We start from the raw sequence: 18,761 nt of genomic DNA, 5'->3' as shown, positions 1-18,761 counted from the left end.
CAGTTCTTTTTCCCAGATTCCCCTTGCTGGGCGCTCCTGCTGGTAAGCCTGGGACTCTGTGTGCTCCAGTTTTCTCATTTCCTCTTCAGCAGATGGAGAGGTCAGAGTCCCGGGATTATCACCTCAGGTACAACCAGAGAAGATAGAAATTACATCTTATGTTCTAATTGAAAAGGCAGGTTGGCCGGCACAGATCTGGCCACTGGACTGACCATCAGTTTACTACTTGTCTGAGCAAAATAGCCTCCAAATAAAATGTAATTGAACTGCTGTGTTGGCTCGCGTCCCAAGGCAAACCAGTTCACATTTGGCAAATGATGAATATTTATTAGAATTGCTATTAACAAATTTCCCTGAGAAAACTAATAAGCAAAAAGGTTGTCTATTTGTCAGTGAGCCATAAATGTATTAACCCACAAACTATATTTAAAGGATCCACTAGAAATATTGGGACTCCAATACTGGGACCCAAGGTGTGGGTGATACGATACCCAAGTGAGCACGGATCTCCCATATACTATGGAGAGTGACCACACATGCTGGATACCTTTCTGCCAAGAACAGAAGACCTCTTCTATCTGATGCTTATCGTATCCTGTCAGAGGAGCTCCAGCCCCTGTAAAGATATACAGTGGTCCCTCAAGTTACAATGGCCTTAGGATACAATATTTTCAACATTCAATGGTCTTTCTAGAGCCAATGTAACTTGAAGCCGCACTCCATATACAATGCCATATACAGTCGGAATCTGTAACATGTGCACTTTGATGAGAAATCAAGCCATTCTGCATGGGCATTTCACTGGTAAACCCCCTATATTACAGAAGAACATGCAGTGATTAGCTGTCTGGTAGCGCCTCTCTACAGTACAGTACGGTACTATATGTTCTCCTTACCGGTGCCAGGATGGGCTGCTCCTCTGTATTTTTTTATCATTCTGTGTCTACTGTATACAACCTTAAAGAGGCTCCGGTCCTGTACATAGAAAGATATTTACTGTAGATCTTACAGCAACTATGTCTCATCATTATATATAAGGACTTGATTTATCTGTATTAGTTATATGCTTATTTTTCTTTGATCTTCCGTTTGCATTACTCTTGGTTGACATTTTGTGGGCTTTGGAACCAATTATCAATCTTCCTTAGAGTTATGATTTCAAGATACAATATTTTCAACATATTGGTCATCCCAGAGCCGATTAATATTGTACATTAAGGGATCTCTATATTATGAAATGAATCGGCTTAGACTACTGCATCTGAAATCAAAATTGTGTTCAATAGAGGACATTCATTTTAACAATCAATTTGGGCTGATTGTTTATAGGGCAACATGTTTGGTCTAATACATATGTTCTCCAATTGTGGTACATGTACCTCAAGGGCCACATGCCATGGGTTTAGGGGGTACTCATACAGTGCTAATAGATTCGGGGGTTCTTACATTCATGAACTTTGGAGGGTACTTGGCTTAGGAAGATTGAGAACTGAGTGCATATCTATCTTTCATACCCTTTAATTGTACACTCTTTGTAATAGGAAAATCAAGCACCTGGAAGAAGCTGTCATTTGCTGCAAAACTTGGCATGCAGTTACATCTCAGGCAGATATGCAAGAGATTAGAGTTACCTGACTAGATGAACGGTCTTGCCACCTGAGACCCTAAAAGTGGTTTCACCCTTGGTCAATAAAAAGGCTCTCAGTGGCTACTTGTGTGTAATAGATCTTTTTCTGCTTGTGTAGAGCTTGTTGACCACTAGACGCCTCTACAACAGAATCAAGAGATTTAACCCAGTTAATGCAGGGGGTGCATTATTGAAATGTGAGAATCTGGGTGGTCGTATCGATGAATTGGCTGCCTCATGGGGTGTTGTGACCAGACATTTAGTAAGTGTTGGGACCAGTGGATGTGTGAGGGCACGCACACAAGGTGACCGGGCTCTGGGTGCCCTGAACACACCACCGGTAGATCGTCTGATCATTTAACAGGCACGGTCAGCTCCAAGTGTTTCATTGTCCATCATTCAGAGACAGGCGGCCCCATCACTATAGACTCCTGTGTCTGTCAGAACCATTTCCAGGCACTTGGCTAAAGGACATTTGGTCTCATACCACCAATTATTTGTACTGTCTTTCACACCCACCATCTCCTCCGTTTGCAGTGAACTATGAAACTGGACTGCTGCAACGTGGAACTGGGTTGTCTTCAGCGATGAATCCAGGTTTAGTTTGGGCGCTGACGATGGCTGTGTTCTTTGCTGTTGAGCGGTACACTGCCCGCACTGCTAGTAGGGGCAGCGTTCCACTATAGGAGCCATAGCATTTAATAATCGGTCACCCCTAGCAGTGATACAAGGGACAATGACAGCTAAGCGATATGTTCAGGACATCCTGCAGCCACATGTGTTCCTCTCATGGCGGCTTCCAAGTGGCATTTTCCATCAGGATAATGCTCGGCCGCGCACAGTAAGGGTGTCACAGGAATGTCCCCAAACATTGTCACACTTCCATGGCCTGCCTGATCCTCAGATTTATTGCCAATAGAACATGTATGGGATCATCTGAGATGCCAGCTTAGACAGCTTACAAGTTTTGATGATCTAGAGGCTCAGTTACAGCAAATGTGGAGCCATATGTCACAGGATACCATAAGGAACCTGTGTGCCTCCATGCCCATCTGTATCACATCTTACATCCAAGCTAGAGGCGATACAACAGGGTACTGGAGCCTCCATGCCCGTCCGTATCACATCTTATATCCAAGATAGAGATGGCCCAACAGGGTACTAGAGCCTCCATGCTCATCCCTATCACATCTTGCATCCAAGATAGACGGCCCAACAGGATATTAGAGCCTCCATGCCCATCTGTATCGCATTTTGTATCCAAGCTAGAGGCGGTACAAAAGGGTACTAGAGCCCCCATGCCCAACCGTATCACATCTCATATCCAAGATAGACATGTCCCAACGGTACTAGAGCTTCCATGCCTATCCATAGCACATCTTGTAGTCAAGCTAGAGGCGGTACAACAGGGAAGTAGAGCCTCCATGCCCGCTCGTATAACATCTTGTATCCAAGCTGGAGGCGGTACAACAGGGTACTAGAGCCTCCATGCCTACCTGTATCACATCTTGTAGCCAAGCCAGAGGTGGTACAACAGGGTACTAGAGCCTCCATGCCCTCCCATATCACATCTTGGATCCAAGCTAGGGGCGGTACAACAGGGTACTAGAGCCTCCAAGCTATAGGCAATAGAACATGGTACTAGAGCCTCCATGCTCGCCCGTATCACATCTTGTATCCAAGCTAGAGGTGGTATAACAGGGTGCTAGAGCCTCCCTTCAAGGGTTCAGTTTTCTACAATAAATTCTCCTTTTGCTCTGATATTGTAACCACCTACTTATATAAACGTTACAATCACAAAGTTTCATTCAATTCCGACAACTCCTTCTAGGGGAGGGATTTTTGTTTTTTGACAATGAGTGTATTTGTATAAATTCTGCATTAGAGATGTAGGTTTTAAGTCACGTTAATAGCTTTTCTATTGTCTTTTCTAGCAGGATAAGTTTCTTAAGAAGTTAGCTGCTTTATCCTATTTTTAAGCATGCCAGCCGAGAGTGCATGCAGAATGTGTTTAATAAGCTGAGGAGTTTATTAATAGGTTTTAAGAATGAGACTGTGCTCTCTAATTAGTTATTAACCTTTAAGTCCATGAAGCACAAAGGGACACGGTTCAATCTGTGTCATCTTAGCCATTTTAACTTGACTGCATTTAATATCTAATCCCTTTCTGTACAGTTATACTCTACATTGTAGACACAATTGGGGAGCTTAGCCATTGCTAATCTGCTAGCTCTTTAATATTTACCTTTTGTTAAAATAGTTTTTTACATCAACCGATTTGATTAAATGGGAGAAATGGTTTAGTTGTCAGGTTGTGCTGGTGTACAGCGGACATTTGTCAGCACGCTCTAATTCGTGTTGATGGGTCTACTTGATGTGGAAACCTTTGAGGTCACTGATAATGACTGCAGGATACAACCTGTAGTTCCAGGTCTGCTATTCTATGAATTGACAACGGTGACCACCAAGTACCGCTACTTACTTCATTGTACCTAGTTGGTGGGAGTTTTATTTTGCCGGTTGTACAGAAGCTACAGAAAATATAGGTTCCCTTTCACCTTATCTTTTATCTCTATGTTTAAAACTTTTTCCCTAAAACTTTTTAATTTTTAGTTTCCTGTTATTGTCAATTTCTATTTTTGTAGTTCTTACTGTAGATTTGGTTGTCGATTTTCGGACAAACTAGAGGATCGTAGTAGCCCTATATAATGGTGTCGTCCCATCAGGAAACACCCCTTTGCTCTGCATCTCCCTGGACTATTAGCAGAGTCCATTAAACAATCTCATAGTATCTAGACTTTCACAATGTAAAACTCTAAATAAATATTGCATTCAGCATCCAGAGAAAATCAGAGCAGCTTGTAGAATTTCTAGCCTACCCATTGAAGCAACCGCCTACCTAGTGGTCTGTTGAGGTGAATGAGTTAATACTAAGAACCCAATATAAAACTTTGGGGTTAAAAAGGGGATTATATTAACACCTGTTAGGTATCAGTAAGTGAAACTAATGTCTGTATCCCTGGTGGACTAGGGTATGGAAAAGGTTCGTGACAGCTTCCTTAGTTGTCTACATAGTAACATAGTATGTTAGGCTGAATGAAGACTATGGTCATCTAGATTAGCCTGTTTCAACCCATAGTTGATCCAGAGGAAGGCAAAACCCCCAAGAGGCAGAAGCCAATTAGCCCATTTGGGGGAAAATTCCTTAATTGCAAGATGGTAGAGGGATCATGTTAACATTCTTGGTGGTATAAAGCAATATTTAATGGTAACATTGCTGAGATCTAGGGTAGTGAAAGTTTATCACAACATACCTAGTGGTAGGACATGATCCAGGGTAGTTGAGGGGTTGATTAAAAAAAAATCTAGCATTCCTGGTGATCTAGTCTACTGAAGGGGTTTGTGTTCTTGCATGAATACCTGATGTCTAGTGGTTAACTGTCCAATCCAGACTCCAAATTGGTAGCTGTGATCCTAACATTCAGTTGTTAGCAACCGACTCACAGGGGAACCCTACACAATTTAAGATGTGTTAACTGGCAACTTATTGACATTGGGAATGGTAACAACAAGTTTCCGGTTATTCGCACATTTCCAGGAAGCATAGTATGCCTGCATAAACTGAATGACAAATGGTCAGTCCTCATTCAGTCACTGGCAGTGTTTACACTGAACGATTCGTTTAGCTCTGCACAATCTACGGTAGTGATAAACTGAATGATAATTATCATTCCATGTAAAAGGGCCCTTGGAGACAATAACACTCTACACTTATTACTTCTGTGGACTAATTGAGGATTTACTGTTCTGTAGCTTTTTGAAAAGCTAATTAATCACACCATGTCTGTGCACCTGTGTGTGTATATAGTACTGTGCAAAAGTAAGATTGTTTTCCAAATTGGAAGTGTTAATAGTTTATTTCTTTCAATTAACAAAATACAAACTAAATAAACCAAAGAGAAATGTATGTTGTAAATCACATTAATATTCAGTGTGAACACCCTGTGCCTTTAAAACAGCATCATTTCTTCTAGTTACACTTGCATACAGGTTTTTAAAGAGCTCTACAGAGAGGTTGTTCCAAACATCCAGGAGAATTAACCACAGATCTCTGTGGATGTAGGTTTGCTCAAATCCTTCTGTCTCTTCATGTAATGACTAGATGATGTTGAGATCAGGGCTATGTGGGGCTGTATCGTCACTTCCAGGACTCGTCTATGCTGAAGATAGTTCTCAATGACATTGGGTTTATGTTTGCAGTTGTTCTCCTGCTGCAGAATAAATTTGGAGCCAATCAGATGCCTCCTTGATGGTATTACATGACAGATAATTATCGGTCTGTATCTCTCAGCATTGAGGACACCATTAATCTTGAACAACTCCATTTGCTGAAATGCAGCCCCGAACCTGCAAGGAGCTTCCGCCATGCTTCACTGCTACCTGCAGACACTCATTATTGTCCCGTTCTCCAGTCCTTCGGCGGACAAAGCGTTACAGCCAAATATTTTTCTGTACCCCATTTTCTATGTTTTCATACATAGTTGAGTCGCTTGGCCTTGTTTATACATTAAAGATGTAGTTTTGTGGCCACCGTTCTTCCATAAAGACCACTTCTGGCTAGACTTGTCCGAACAGTAGATGGGTGCACCTGCATCCCACTTGTTTCTGCCAGTTCTGAGCTGATGGCACTGCTGGACATCTTCCATTTCCCAAGGGAAGTAAGCATGATGTGTCTTTATGTCCTGCACTGCGATTCCTTGGCTGACCGCTGTGTCTACGGTGCTCAATACTGCCCGTTTCTTTGTGCTTCTTCGAAAGAGCTTAATATCTGCAATATTATTTTGCCTCTCTTCGGCTGTCTCTATACGGGCGAACACAATATCAGACTGAGAATCTCGGACTGATATCATGTATGTAAAATGTGATTTCCCATGTGAGTGCGATGTGATTTGTAAGAAAGTCACATTGGTGAACATGCAATTTTTTTTTCTCCTCATTTTTCATGTGTTTCAATAGGAAAATGTATTTTTCCTTGGCACTCTGCCTAACACTATGGTAGACCTGAACCTTTAGGTTAAAGGGGTTGTCCCGCGCCGAAACGGGTTTTTTTTTTTTTCAACCCCCCCCCCCGGTCGGCGCGAGACAACCCCGATGCAGGGAGGTAAAGGAAGCTTACCGGAGCGCTTACCTTAATCCCCGCGCTCCGGTGACTTCAATACTTACCGCTGAAGATGGCCGCCGGGATCCTCTGCCTCCGTGGACCGCAGCTCTTCTGTGCGGTCCATTGCCGATTCCAGCCTCCTGATTGGCTGGAATCGGCACGTGACGAGGCGGAGCTACACGGAGCCTGCATTCTGCACGAGCGGCTCCATAGAAGATTGCAGAAGACCCGGACTGCGCAAGCGCGGCTAATTTGGCCATCGGAGGGCGAAAATTAGTCGGCACCATGGAGACGAGGACGCTAGCAACGGAGCAGGTAAGTATAAAACTTTTTAGAACTTCTGTATGGCTCATAATTAATGCACAATGTATATTACAAAGTGCATTATTATGGCCATACAGAAGTGTATAGACCCACTTGCTGCCGCGGGACAACCCCTTTAACGTTATCTTAGTGATTTCTGGCATCAATGCATTTTCCTCCTACACGTAAGGAGAATCTTGACCTCCTTCTGTATAACAATACATTTATGACATAGCACTAAATAAAACCCGATGATTGGATTAAAAATGTGTGTATTCAAATACATTGCGCTCCTTCTCAAGTGAGGGATGCATAGTAAGTAATTAAAGGGAATCTATCCGCACTATATAGCCTTCCCGAATTCACCACCAACCTGTTATTCCGGATGATGATGGGTTCCCAATGCTTTAATATAGCTGATTATGTGTAATAAACAGAGTTCTGTTCAAAATGCATAAAATATTATTTTACTACAATCATACCGTAAATGTATGTATGCATCTAGCTGAAATGATGGTTTCTCTTGTATAAGGCAGCATTTACAGTGCATCTTGCACAGACACTGACATTCATGGTTTAGGAACACCATCTGCCTCCGACACTTGTGATAACCTCGCACAGCTTCAAAGGTTGTAAACAGCAAAGTGAATATATGGAATATTAGGAAGATCATGTTCTTTCCTAAAATGAGGCCATGGTCTACAAGGTGAATGGAGCGGCCGGTAATTGAAGGTCCCCAGCGCCTGCTGGATGACTGATTATTCCCATCTGAGTTGGGAAATACAACCTTCGGCATGGATGGTAGATGGTGGAGGCTCCCTATATTCCCAATGTGGCAGAGGAACTGGGGCATGTGCCGTGCTCATAATCCAGCCTGCCTTTGGCTGAAATTGCTTTTGCTCAGTATATCCAGGGATTACATGAGCCCCTTTAAAGCAGAGCTGTATAAATCCCAGAAGCCAAGTAGCTAATGTGCCTTAATCCATTCCTGCAAATGGGCATACTGTTATGTCCTAAATGCAGACCTGAGACCTCAATAATGCATATTGTTACACCCAGTGCATCACACGGCATGGGTGATGGTTGTAATATACAGTTCATATCCTATTGCAGCACCCTGCATAACTCCAATCCTGGCAATTTAACCCCTTAGATGTGACCCCATCATTGTCCCATTGCTGATGAGTTGCCATAGCAGCTGGGGGTCTAACAAAGACTACTAACAGATTTCCTGTCAATGTAACACGGACAGACAATTATTCTTTATTATACTGAATATACCAAATCATTATAGAGGTGACCACTATGGGGAGTCCCCTAGTGGGACTACAAAATACTAAGTAAAGTTTATTAAGAATGAAGAAGTGTTTGTAGTTAAAAAAAAAAAAGAATAGTAAAAAAGAAAACCTTTCCATAAAGAATGGTTTTATTTAGCAAATATATATATATATATATATATATATATATATATATATATATATATATACAGTATCACCATGACCATAACAATCTATAAAATATGGTAAACCACATGGTGAACAACAACAAAACAAACAGCAATAGTGGAATATTTTTCCCCATTATTAAGGCCCAATTCTCACGGGCATCTGTCTGCGAATTTCCGCAGCAATGCCCTTCCATAGCAGGCCATGTTAAAAGATTCTTCCAAGCCCATGAGCGGAAATCAACTGCGATTTTCCACTCGTGGGGAAGAATCGCAGCATGCTCTATTTTGCAGTCAAAGGAAGCCGTCCGTCCCGCGGCGAGTCACCACAAATCCACATCATCGCCGACGTGATGGCGCGTCATGCCCTGCACTGTACATGCGCATCAGCTCACCACCCGAGACACTTGCGGCAGATTCGGACAGGTGAGTATGGGTCTCTGGGGGTCACTGCCGGAATCCGACCTGGCCGTGGGCATGAGGCCTCAAACAGGCTTTGTATGTAACCCTTAGAAATGTTCTATTAACTTTTTAATAACTTATGACTGATATTGCAGACTGGCCGCAGATTACGTCTAGGGATGGGGTGAGGGGGAAAAATGTGTACTCCGCATGTGCGACGGTGAGCCACTGGGTCCATCCGCAGTACAGAAAAGAAGCTGACAGAGCAGGTACATGCGGACGCCGCTGCTGCCAGAGCCGAATTCCGCATGCGGAATTTAAGTGTGCAGGGGACCTTACAAGCAATCAAATAATCACAAGATCAAAAGAAATGGTAAAAATAAATTTAATTTAAAACATTTCAATATTAGGAAAAAATAAATATTAGAAGTTGAAAACACCCTCTTTGTCCCAGTGTTCACATCAAATCAATAAAATAAAAAGGACTACATTATAGTTAGATATTCCGTCCAAGGTTCCCATAGCTCCTCCGAATGATACGTAAGGTTAATAGAATTAGTAACTTCGTTCAAAGAAGGTGCATCCGAAATCATTTCATTTTTTTGGCAATTGCCAGGCGAGACACTAGAAAGATATGAGAAATAATATCTGAATAAAAAGAGGGGAGTTCGTGGATATAAAGCAGAACCAGTGCCGGGTCCAGGGCCAATGACGTGATGCGGTACAAACAAAATCAAACATCTTATTCCAAAGGGAGTGAATGACAGGACAAGTCCACCACATACGGAAGTAGATGTCCTTGAGGCCACAGCTTCTCCAATATGTTTCAGGGATTGTATTTTTCATTTTGGGGAGTTTAACACGAATTCGATACCAGCACATAAATATTTTTTGCGAAGGCTTCCAATGCCTAATTCCATGTGATACTTGTTTTAGTCTAAGATTGAACCATCCTCTATTCCTCCTTCCCATAGTGGCATGTGTGAAGATTTGTTTTTGGTAACTGGCAGAAAAGATGGAAATACCCCTCGATGCCCAAGTGTGCAGGCAAAATAAAAGCAGGTTAGGAAAGGTCTATGAACATCTAGGGATTGAGGAGCATGTTGCAATTTCAGAACGGCAAAAAACATACTGCTAGGTATTAGAAACACCTGCAAAGTGAAGGAAGACCTAATATAAAATTATTTTCATATAAATCGCCAATTTTTCTTATGCCCAGAGAGTCTCAAGCTCCAAAATCAAAGTCCGTGAGAATGGGGGATAGAAAACGTAAACGAAGGGCCGAGATCGGAACCAAAAATGCTGATGAGAAAACATAATACTGAAAGACCTGAGCTGAGATTAGCAAACTTGGTAGAGAATAAGATGATAAAGGAGAGGGTTTAACCCCCAGGAGAGAAATCAAGGGGGCTCTTAAAGTTGTGGATTCTATTGATACCCACCTTTTATTTGAAGATGTCCACCAATGTTTGATTTGGTCCAAAATTGCTTCATGAATATATTAATATCGGGTAGGGACTTCCATACCACCTATTTCATATGGCTTAACTAAAGTGGAGAATTTAATTCTAGCATGAGTGCTGCCCCAAATGAAATAGCTAAGAATAGTCTGAAGTTTAGTAAAGAAGGATTTGGGGATAGGAATCACTACAGTTCTAAAAATATAAAGAATGCGTGGCAAAATCATCCTTTTAACCACTGCTATTTTTCCTGCCCAGGAAATAAAGGGTTTCTGAAAGTTATTTAAGAGTTGTGAAATGTAGCTAAGCAAGGGCAAATAATTCTTAGGTAAAGGTTGGGTCTTGTTAAATGACCTAAATAACGGCCATTCCATACATATGGGAAATAATTAATTATAAACTGCCGTTTTGTATCATCAATCTCAACACCTAGCAACTGAGATTTTGTGCTTACTGTGCAATATAAAATTTTCCTAAACTCAGAAATTACAGATTGGGCTTGTTTTAAGAGGATATAGGGTCCGTTAAGGCTAAAATGACGTCCTCTGCACATAAACCTATTTCATGTTCCTGTGTTCTAATTTAATTGCTTTGATATTGTTATCCATTCTGATCTTCAGAAATGAGGGACGAGAGGGATCAACCCTGTTGAGTACCTTTTATAGATTGTAAATAAAGGGGAAATACATCCTGATAAAAAAAAACTCTTGCAGATGGTGCTTAGTATAATGACATGATTGCAGATTTAATGGGACCAGAGAAACCAAATTTCCCTAAGGTAGCCTCTAAATAACCCCAGTGGATCCAATCGAATGCTTTCTCTACATCTAGGGCCAAGAATAAAGAAGGTATATGACCAAGCTCAGCAGTCCTAATGAGATTCAGGAGCTGGTGGGTTCCATTGGAGGCCTGTCTCTGTGGGATCAAGCCTACTTGTTCTTCACTAACTAGCATTGGAAGAATAGAAAGGAGTCGGGTGCTAAGGATTTTAGTATTAATTTTTACATCAGTATTCAATAGGAAAGTAAGACGGAAACTTAGCTGGGGAAGTACCGTATATACCGGCGTATAAGACGACTTTTGAACCCCGAAAAATCTGCTCTGCAGTCGGGGGTCGTCTTATACGCCGGTAATTCAAAAAAAAAAAAAGTGCAAAAAAAAAAAATTCATTACTCACCTGCCCCGGCGTTCTGTCGCGCTCCGGCAGGATGTCGCTCGCTCCGGCAGGCTGTCGCTCGCTCCTCGTCCCCGGCGCAGCATAGCTTTCTGAATGCGGGGCTTGAAATCCCCGCTTCCAGAAAGCTAATACACACGCCGGCAGCCATGACATCATTGAATGGCTGTGATTGGCTAAAGCGCACGTGGCTTCAGCCAATCACACTATTCAATGACATCATTGAATAGTGTGATTGCTAACACGTGCGCCTTCAGCCAATCACAGCCATTCAATGCTGTCATGGCTGCCGGCGTGTGTATTAGCTTTCTGGAAGCGGGGATTTCAAGCCCCGCATTCAGAAAGCTATGCTGCGCCGGGGACGAGGAGCGAGCGACAGCCTGCCGGAGCGAGCGACATCCTGCCGGAGCGCGACAGAACACCGGGGGAGGTGAGTAATGAATTTTTTTTTTTTTCTCCACTGAATACCGGCGTATAAGGTGACAGTTGGGGGGTCGTCTTATACGCCCCGTCGCCTTATACGCCGGTATATACGGTAGCTTCTTTCGCAAATTTAGGTAAAGGGACAATAAGGGCCTCCACTATTTCTGAGGGAAAGGAGCCTTTAGTCATTGCCTTATTAAACACCATTACTAAATATAAAGCCAAAAGGGAAGAATATTTTTATACTAATTATTAGAAAAGCCATCTGGGCCCAGAAGTTTGAGGGTTTTAACGTTTTGATGGTTTCTAGAACTTCAGACATAGGGATCGGTGTAGAAAGAGAAGCTAATCAAAAGATAAACACAGGAGATTAATATTCTGGAGGTATTATAAAGGGAGGAATAATATGAGCCAAATGCATTACCAATTTCTTGAGGATGAGTGATTTTATGCCCAACTAAAAGATATCTAATCCTTTTAGAAGTTTCTCCTTGGTCTGGTAAAAATGGATTTGAGCTAGGATTTATCGTGGAGTATCCCCAGGAACGGAACGAGCCTTAGGAATCCTATGTGCTCTCCAGTGCACACAGGAGACAGGGATGGACGCAGTGGAGACAGGAATGGAAGCAAAGTTTGAAAAAGCTGGAGTAGGTATTGAGAAAAGTCACAGACTCCAGAATGTTATGTTATTTGTTTGTGAAGGTCTATTATTTTTTCATGTAGATGAGAGACTTCTTCCAGAACATTGTTAGCATCTACCAGCTCATTGTGAGCAATGGAAAATTTGCAAATTTTTTGTTCAATATGGGATGCATGTGTGGCAGGATGGTCGATACTGGATTGAAGTTGATTAGAATTTTTTGTACATCTTCAGAAATGTCATTTTAAAGAGACAAAAGCGGCTTCTTAAATAATTGGTAGTTAGAGGATTGTCCATGCCTGGATAAGATTGTAAATTGCAACAGAAGTTCTCCATGTTTGGATCATCCACAGTGGTAGAATGAGTTCCTTTTTTGGAAAAAGGGGCTTTGGAGTTGGGGGATGCCTGTAAAGAAACTAAGTTACCCCTTTTAGTGACCTCTCTGGAAGCAGGGCTTTTCCCCACTATTTTAGATGAGTAAGAGCCTGCTGAGGAACATCGCAATGAGGAACCTCACCCCGGCGCATTTACTGCTGTGTGTTTTCGGTTCTGAGCAATGATTATAGGAGTCCACATCTCCACTGGTGCCCTGAAGGTCTGAAGGGAAAAAAAATCTATATGCTTTCTCGGAGCAGTAGATTCAGCTTGTTTGAGGCCAATTTTAGGATGGGAATAACAAGGTTTTTGTAAATTGGTAGTGTTTCCTTTGTTGAATATGAAAAGATCTTTATCTCCAGCAAGTTACTCCTGTGGTCATTCGTGGACAAGCTCCAAGTTTTCCTCCTCTGGTTAATTCTCCCATTCTGAACCATGCTTGGGTATTTTATATTTTAATTATTTAACTATTTCCACAAACACTCGGAATCGCTAATTTTTTGTCACCCTGCCACTTTAAAAATTGAATAAAAAGTGATCAAAAAGCTGTATTATTACCTATTTTGGTAATAAAAACAATAGCTCAACCTGCAAAAGCCAATGTACAACTCCAATGATAGAAAAATAAAAAAATTATGGGAGTCAGAATCTGGTGACAAAAAGCATTTTTTAAGCTTAATATTTTAGTACTAAAACATAGTAAGCACTATATACTAATATATTAGGACTGAAGCATAATACAAACTAAATTTGGTATTGTTATTGTACTGGCTCACATATCGTTTTACCTCACTATGAACACCATAAAAGCGAAAAATGGTGTGATTGCTGTTTTTCACATTTCACATTAGAAACTTTTACAAGTTTTGAATACATTGTAAGGTACATTAAGTGATAGAATTAAAAAATACATCTCATACTGCAAAAATCAAACCCTCTTATGGCTTTGTCAACAGAAGAATAAAAAAGTAACCCTGTTTAAAAGTGAGGATAAAAAAATGACAGCAAAATCAAAAAATGGCTAGTCCTCATTTGTAAAATATGACTTGTTCTGAAACGAACAAGCTAAAATGAAAAAAAAGTTATGGCTCTTTGAATGTGGTGGCATAAAACAATTTTTCCCGTGAAATGCTTTTATTGTGCAAAATTAGTGAAACGTAAACTATTATACGTGTTTTTGATATTGCAATAATCCAATTGAGCTAACACATTATTTGTGAAACATGATAAATTGTGTACAAAGTTTTTTCCATTCTACCTCAAAAAGTTAAAAAAAAAGTTAAACAACAAGTTAACTTTTAATTTAAGTACACCACAAATTGGTACCATTGAAAAGCAAGCCTTCATACAACTATGTAAACACAGAATAGGCAATGCAAAAAAAAAAAAAAAAAATGCAGTCCCTACCACCTAAATTAGATCTGTCTTGAAGGGGTTAAAATATATTGACACCTAACATTTTGAATTGGTTTCTGTTCATGTCACCCCTGAAGACTAGAAATCTGCCTGTCCTTGCTTTAAAGTTTAACCCTAAGATTGACTCATATGAAACATAGTCCATATCCCATGGTGATGTTAAATAGAGCTGGGTATACCTATACAAGACACAGGCCAACATTTGCTAAGCAGTTTGTCGGCACAACAAATTTACATCGTCTTTTCTCTTCACTCGTTAAACCTAAGCAGAAAAATAAGCATGGTCTCTAAGGAGATGTACGTAGTTTAAGTTAAATTTTGTAAGTAAAATCAGTAAAAAGGGTGCGGATTTGTGGCTCCAGGCTACACCTTTTCATAGCAGGTGTAGATGTGATTTCTTGCTAGTTGGAGATTGCAACCTTTCATAATCAGCTGTCATTGCTGACAGAATCACTTGGTGAGTAATCACATCTTTTGCAGCAATGCTCCTCGAAAGACAAGAGTACTGCAATCAGTGAGTGTCCATGTATTTGCCCTTAGCAGCCCCTTTTGCAACAGCTCTCAAGACTGATAGAAGTTCCCTCTATTACCTCTATCCTCCTGGGACAGACTACCTCTCTGTCTCTAACTCTCCAGGGTTCTCTTCCTTCAGAACACAAAACAGCACTGCACAGTTGTGAGCACCCGTCCTAGTGGATGTTTGTAAACCCTTAGTTCAGGCTGCAGTTAGCACCACCTATTTTCTCATTGTCGTGGAAACCAAATCGGTTCCTCTTGATTTCACTGTCTGTTCCAAATTGGTTGTATATTAGGTTGTGACAAGTACGCAGAGAGAAATAAGACAGACACCAGCATCTTGTGGTATCCAAGGAACTCTCTATCTATTAATGGCATCATGGTACATATATACACAAAATGACATAACAGTAGAGCTACATCCCCATAAAGTTATAAGAACTCAGGATACGTTCTAATCTCTAATGATTATCATATGGTAACGCCTTAAGGTGTGTGTTAGTATTAAAACACGTGATTTCTAAGAAACCAGGAGAAATGAAACTTGTACTGTGATCGTTAGCCTAAAAATGCAAAGGTGGGTGCGAGGGGAGGGGGCACGAATAGCTCTATTTGACAGTTTTCCCCTGAGAACGATGTGTAAAAGAGAATGCAAGAATCTTGACCATAAAAGTGTAAAATATTAACACATTAACCAATTGCCTGCTGCTTATACTAACTGGAAGACATATATATATTATATATATATATATATATATATATATATATATATATATATATATATATATATATATATATATAGACATGTTTTCATAGGTTAATGTTTGGTTCAAATATACATGTCTTCATTCGTATTCATTTTGCCTTGAATTTAATATATTATTCTTCAGGAGAAATATGAAACTTCTTCATCTTCTCCTTCTAGTCAGATCAGACACAAAGCTGGCTCAGAAGATATTTGCTCAGAAGGATAAAGTAGACCAGACTGGCCATGAGAAGCTTAGCTATCTGATACACGAAGATCTGTTAATAAACTGAAATAAAGCCGAGGCTGCCATCTGTCAGAAGGTTGTGTTGTTCAGCACCTCAATTTGGCATTTAGACAAGGACTCTCATCAAACGGCAATATGGAAAAGTGCTGGAGAACCTGCCATGAAAATTGCCAGAGATGGCCCCAGCATGGGCAATTCTCCTATACGTTTCCTCATTCACTATTCCTTCAGCACAGGCAGTCCGGCACATATGCACATTCACTTAAAGTGATTCATTCATACAAAGTTGATGTTATCTTTATAATGTTATATTATACTCAAATCCGTCACTCCATATCAAGCAGTAAGCTGAACGGATTGTCAGCATCGTCCCATAATAGGTCAAATGTGGAAGTGCATTACACAGAAAGACATTTTTGGGCAAGAATCTACATTCATTCCTGTTTAGTACTTCTGATCTGCAGAGACAAAGCTTGAGGATTTCAATTTGCATTTCACATGACCATTCACTACACCAACTTCCTAAGGGAACCTAAAAAGTCCAAATGTGATTTAGGCTTCTGGCACATGTGTTGTCCAGACCCTTATAGAATTGCGTGGAGCCTTATTGTATCTCTGTATGACCAGGCTTGCACCAACGAGTCAGATTCCGTGCGGGAGGCCTGCAGTGGAATTCCATCTGCAAGCCCGGCCGGTGACCCTGTGTACCTGCTTGAACTGTATTGCGGATGACTGTCGCAGCTCACCAGCGGTCATATGCAGTACAGTTATTTCCCGCACCATCACTTAGCGATGACCATACACTATGTTAATAATGACGTATGGGCTATGGTTCGGACACCTTCATTGGCTTTAATGCAGGTTGTCCATGCAGAGTCTGCGGCAAAATAGAGCATGCTGCGATTTTTCTTCTACTCGTGGATTATGCAATTTGTATCTGCGAGTGTGAAGGAAATATCAAAACTACATGCCTTCAATGACTGCGTTTTGCCGCTCCGCGTGGACGGCGTTTGGCTATTCCTCAAATAGAATCTGTTCGTATGAGACCCCCCCCACAAGACTGTGATTCCATACAGAAGTTTTAGTTGTCGGATTCTGTATAGATAATATTCGACACCTAATGGAACATCATACAGCAACATACGGCATTCCTGACCACTCCCTGTGCCAATGGGCATGGCGAAGACTAAATTCATGACTAAAGAAATTTATGATTTATACAATATGTTGCTCGGCATGGATGTGTCTATAGGGGCAGCAGAGGTAGCCTTTTCAACCAAGTCCCGGTGTCTGAAGGGACCCAAAGGCCTGTCTGCCACTTAAGAAGACACCAGTATATAAATGGCACGTGGTGGCGGAGGGGCACTTACAGATCTTGTATTTTGATCAAGTTAGACCTCTGTTGATTGGTCTTTGTAATTTATCTCTATTCATCTCTGTTTATGTATACCATCAGGTGAAATGCTTTATTTGTACCATTAGTTATCCAAAACAGCTGATTGCTGTGCATTATGGTATATCATAACATCACGTTTGTGGTTTTATATGTAAAATGCTGTTGACAACATGCAACATGTTAGCATAAGTTTAGGTCCTCTCAATACTACCTTCACGTGCAATGTAAGCTTCAGGAAAGCACCCAACACAAATGCCAAAATGTTGCTCATACTGTGTTTCCCTGAAAATAAGACACTGTCTTATATTAATTTTTGCCTCAAAAAAGGCACAGTGTCATATTTTCAGGGGGTGTCTTATACTTACCCAGCCACCGGCATCTGTGTCCCTCGCGCTGGTCCTGTGCTGCTGCAGTCCTCAGCGCTAACAGGATTCTCTTCTCCTGTTAACAGGGCTTTGAATACCCCGTCTCCAATACGCACTATGATTGATTCATTGAGCACTGGCTCTGATTAGCTGGTGCTCGATCCAATCACAGCGCTTACCGGAGTCGGGGGAATTCAAAGCCCAGTTACCAGGAGAAGAGAATCCTGTCAGCGCTGACAACTGCAGCCTGGAGCAGCGTGGGGACCAGCGCGAGGGATATAGAGGGATATAGACACTGGCAGCTAGGTGAGTATAAGCAATAAGGTTAAAAAATACCTAGTCGCCGGCGCTGGTCTCCAGTGTTGTGGTAGGCTGCAGTCCTTAGCGCTGACAGGATTCTCTTCTGGTAACGGGGCTTTGAATACCCGACCTCAGGTAAGCGCTGTAATTGGGTCAAGCGCCAGCCAATCAGAGCTGGCGCTCAATAAACCAATCATAGCCATTTAGTGATGTCATTTACTGAATGTCTGTAAGTGATCGAGCGCCGTCTTTCATTGACTGGCGCTCGATTTAATTACAGCGCTTACCAGAGGTGGGGTATTCAAAGCCCTGTCACCAGAAGAGAATCCTGTCAGCGCTGAGGACTGCAGCCTGCCACAGCGCCAGGGACCAACGCAAGGGACACAGATGCTGGCAGCTAGGTGAGTATTGCTTTTTGTTTTTTACCTAGTCTGGCTAGGGCGTATTATCAGGGTAGGGCTTATTTTCTGGAGTAACGGTACGTAATAATAAATAACCTTGTTTTCCGTGTTCCTCAATAACAGTGTATCAGCCTTGAAAAAAGTGACTGAATGTAATAATTCTATATTTTTCAGGGACGCTGCTCAAGGGAGAACTGCAAATACCTTCATCCGCCAACACACCTCAAAACCCAGCTAGAAATTAATGGCAGGAACAATCTCATTCAGCAGAAAACAGCTGCAGCTATGCTTGCCCAGCAAATGCAGTTCATGTTCCCGGGTACACAGCTACAGCCAATGGTAAGTCCGTCTCAGTGTGAACCCTCA

The 18,761-nt window shown here is 41.5% G+C and overlaps 1 protein-coding gene across 15 annotated transcripts in view; it reads left to right on the top strand.

The window, feature by feature from the left end:
• The window catches only part of MBNL2 (muscleblind like splicing regulator 2), a 146,447-nt gene that overhangs the window by 89,664 nt on the left and 38,022 nt on the right, over positions 1-18,761 (top strand). For all 15 annotated transcript variants that reach the window (XM_066580395.1, XM_066580504.1, XM_066580496.1 and 12 more), the window contains one exon: positions 18,570-18,734. In XM_066580395.1, the coding sequence (XP_066436492.1) occupies positions 18,570-18,734 (165 nt within the window). The remainder of the gene's footprint in view (positions 1-18,569; positions 18,735-18,761) is intronic.

Source organism: Eleutherodactylus coqui, chromosome 1, assembly GCF_035609145.1.
Source record: "Eleutherodactylus coqui strain aEleCoq1 chromosome 1, aEleCoq1.hap1, whole genome shotgun sequence".
Classification (NCBI taxonomy): domain Eukaryota; kingdom Metazoa; phylum Chordata; class Amphibia; order Anura; family Eleutherodactylidae; genus Eleutherodactylus; species Eleutherodactylus coqui.
The sequence above is the reverse complement of the archived record's forward strand: the minus strand, read 5'-3'. Positions and strand labels throughout refer to the sequence as shown.